General features: G+C 44.2%; 1 protein-coding gene across 10 annotated transcripts in view; it reads right to left on the bottom strand.

Moving 5' to 3' along the window:
• The window catches only part of LOC101857389 (caspase-3), a 98136-nt gene that overhangs the window by 12693 nt on the left and 81607 nt on the right, over positions 1 to 3836 (bottom strand). For all 10 annotated transcript variants that reach the window (XR_004858238.1, XM_005092475.3, XM_005092476.3 and 7 more), the window contains exon 3: positions 2668 to 2915. Coding sequence is in view for 9 of the 10 variants with exons in the window: in XM_005092475.3 (XP_005092532.1) it covers positions 2668 to 2915 (248 nt within the window). In the remaining variant the exon portion in view is untranslated. The remainder of the gene's footprint in view (positions 1 to 2667; positions 2916 to 3836) is intronic.

Below are 3836 nucleotides of genomic sequence, written 5' to 3'. Positions count from 1 at the left end.
GTGGGGGGTGGGGGGGAGGAAAGGTTGAGTGAAGGGTTAGGGATAGAGGAAGTAAAAGAGCAGACGGACGAGAGCAGACGGAATGATGATAAAAAGGGAGAAAAGGGAGGTAGCGTGAGAAATGTAAAAGGGGAGGGGGAGGGGAGAAACGAATGTATTGTTGATAGAGGAAGAATAATAGATCGAAAAAAAGGTGTGGATGGGGGAGGAGAATAGATGGAGAGAAGGGATGGAGGGAGGGAGGGGAGACGGTTGGGGGGGGGATGAATGAGGGATGGGGTCGTAAGGAGACTTCAGAGACGTGAGAGAAGGGGGGAATGAGAAAATCGATGTTCAATCAGGGATCGTCAGCCGTGTTCATCAAGCTGGAGAGGACGTAATCTCATTGAGGGCTACCGTTCCCTTTCCTTCCCGGACTCCACACCGCCCCTCCCCTCCCCTCCTCCTCCACCTTTTCCTCCTCCTTCTCCATCTCCCCTTCCCCACCGTGTTCCCCCTCTTCACACCGACCCCTCCTCCTCCTCTTTCTCCCCTCCCTCTTCACTCTACACACCGGCCCCTCCCCCTCCTCCCCATATCATCCTCCTCCCTCTCCTCCCCTCCCCACCTTGTTCCCCATGTCTACACCGGTCCCTCCTCCCCCCTCTCCCTCCCCATCTTTTTCCACTTCTCCTCACAAGACCGTGACCCAAAACGATCTGCCCTCTCTCATAATTTCCTACCAGAAGATCAGCCAGTCTATCAATTAGCCCAGAGGATTTACCAGCGTGACAGTTTGAGCATCTGCAAGGGCGAGGTAATTGAATCACTCCAAGAGCGTCTATTTTTGTCTTGTATGACAATGGCTAGGTTCTGGAGGGACTAATTCGTTCTCCCAGCAATTGTTCTAATTTATTGGAGGTTTTTGAAACGACAATTTGCTTGATTGATCTATTGATTGACAGGTTGATTAATTGAGCTATAGGTAAATTGACTGATGCACTGACTGATTAATAGCCCGATAAGCTGGGTAATATTGGGGCATGTTTTTTAAACAATTGAAACATTATAGTATTAAATAGTAGATAAGTGGCTAGATGAATAATCATATTATTTAAATAGTTTAATGGGTTGGCGACCGTTTGGATATAAAAATTAAACGGATTGTTATTGAGCTTCGTATTTGTGTTGCCGCATACAATTAGAGGAACTTAAACAGCATTAGAAAGAATACCGCCACCCCCCCCCTTCCACCTCCACCCCCTCAACTCTTGTCCATTCCCCCACTCGCACACACAATTATTTTTGGTCACTTCACAATTTTGACGCAGTTTCCAAGAAACACACGGTAACAGCTTGACTCAAGTCACTAGGTTCGAGTGGTTAAGGAGAAAATAAACGAGTTTGGGAGTGTGGAGGGCAGGGTAGTGCTCTGCAAACAAGGATCGTCTCCGCGAGATCAGCTCACCATCGCTTACGTTGTTGGGGGGAGACTGTTATGGTGGTTACCAGACTTTCGGTTTGAGGGAAGGGGGGCGAGGGAGATGGGAGGGGGGGGGGGGGCAAGGTTAACAAACTAATGGCTAAAAGAAAAAAAAAAAGAAAAAAAAAGGAGTCTATGACGAATGTCTATGCCTAAAAACTAAAACATAATATGAAATGCACGAATGTACGTTTACTCTAGGACCTTCTCAAGTACTCAAGTTCTTGGGCCTGGCAGTAAACTGGATTAACCCCTCCACTATTAGCTCCGAGACTGAAATGACCTCTTTGTTGGGTTGTAAAGCGAAAGGGTTAAAACAAGCCATTGCATTGATATACACCGAGGCGAGGTTATCCATAGATACTCTCGCGTCAATAATATGCATGCACCTTGTATCCTTTTTGTTTTGTTTTGAGTATCCTCATGAATTGGAGGAGGCGGGCATTCCAGAGATTGCTTTGCAGTAAGGTCGATGAGAACTAACGAACGTCTGATGTCTGAAACTCATTTTTTCGATCAATCATACATTTCAAGGGGTGTTTGTTTTAGAAAACAGAAGCACATTGACAATGTAAAGGCCATCTGGTGCAGGAAAAGTGAAATGCAGAGAGGAAGAAACAATAGAGGGAAAGAGAAGAAATATGAGACCTTCTGCAGGCACCCTCCAACCACTGACTTAAATGCCTGTATGGATGGGTATTTGAAAAATACTAGGCCTACGTATGGATAAGTACTTCATAAGGGTGAAGTGAAAAATAAATGATTCATGCGTAGCCATATCAACCATTTTCCAACTTCGACGAAAAATGCCAAATTTTATAGCTTTAACACCCGTTTCAACACTTTAAGGTTATCTGAGAGTGGGGACCTCCGATTGTAACGCCCATCTCAAACAGGACTGAGCCAAAAGGGCGGATGACCTAAAAACTTCTAAAAATAGCTCCACTTCAGAACGCCCTGTAAGTGATTCAAACCCGGGTCATCTACGCCGTAGTCCAGCATGCTACCAACTGAGATAACGGCGCGCCCCCTTCCAACCTCTTACGAAAGAGTAACCAAGAAGATGTTATACCTTTTAATTTTGTTTTGATGAGAGTTTTACGGCTCTCGCAACGTTAGCGTTTTTGCTAATACCGAAGTCGAAAGATTTCCATGATCCCCCCCCCCCTTTTTTTAAACCCCTCCACATCTGTTCCTCAGCTTACCGTCATACAAAAGTGACGTCATTTTAGCGCAGGTGACGTCATCATAACGCCGCACCTCGAAACCCAAGTCCTGGAATCGTTCCTCCAACCTCTCTGCATCGACGTCGCTGCCCTCGCGCGGCGGTTGACCAGTGTCGTCTGTGAAGTGGCGGTTGTTGATGAGCAGGAACAGGCCGCGCTTCTTGAAGTTGAAATTGTACTCGTTAGGTTCTGACGGCGCACCGGGACGAACATCTCGACGCTCACCGCTGGAGTCCAAAAAAAAACCAAGACAAAGATGAAAGGAATGTTCAGAATATGCAGGCGGGATGGAAAATTCAAAACGTGTACTATAAAATAAATCAATTTTTCTAGATGTTCTTTGTTGAAAAAACAAACAAACAAACAAACAAACAAAAAACACAAACAAACACAAACATTCCAAAACAACCCAATCTAAGAAAGAAATACAATCCAAAATAACCCCCCCCCCCTAAAAATGAACAACAACAAAAAACAAACAAACCAAAAGCAAAAAATGAACTTTTAAAAACTATAAAAAGAAACTCACAGAGTGAGGAACTTTTTGCTAGATAAAAAGGTTTATTGGTATTCTGCCAAAGAGGTTATAAGTAGTACTATTGTAACCTCTTTGTATAGATCTACTACACAAAAGACGGCAGGCCCTGACGTTTTCTACAGGAAAAGATAGCAGAGGGGAATTCAAACTTACAGGATGGACAGCTTCATACTTTCGGTAGGCTGGGTTTAAGTTTCTTGTTTATATCCTGTAACACTAGAACGAAAGTTTACTAGTTCGACAGGTTATTTTGTTATACAGTGCATCAAACTGGCAAATTACTGCCCCTATTCCCCTCCCCCTTTTCCACCCCGCCATGCACTATAATTAACAGAAAGGGGAAAAGATATACATCTGTCAAGATAAATCAAATCTTTTTTGTTTTAACCATGTAAGGCATCGTGGAGAGAAAGAATTTTAAAAAGGTTAAAAAAGAACGAAAGAAAGAAGAGCTGGTTAGACAACATTAGAGCCCCGACAAAAATGACGCTGTCAAATTTTTATTCAGCATACGAGGGACAAACTATCAAGACAGGCAAAAAGAACCCTTAAGCTTCTTATGACTTGCGATCCCCTCTGCACTCTTCCGAGATCGAACACGTGGGGGGGG

The sequence above is a fragment of the Aplysia californica genome, unplaced genomic scaffold (assembly GCF_000002075.1).
Source record: "Aplysia californica isolate F4 #8 unplaced genomic scaffold, AplCal3.0 scaffold00047, whole genome shotgun sequence".
Taxonomy (NCBI): Eukaryota; Metazoa; Mollusca; class Gastropoda; order Aplysiida; family Aplysiidae; genus Aplysia; species Aplysia californica.
The sequence above is the reverse complement of the archived record's forward strand: the minus strand, read 5'-3'. Positions and strand labels throughout refer to the sequence as shown.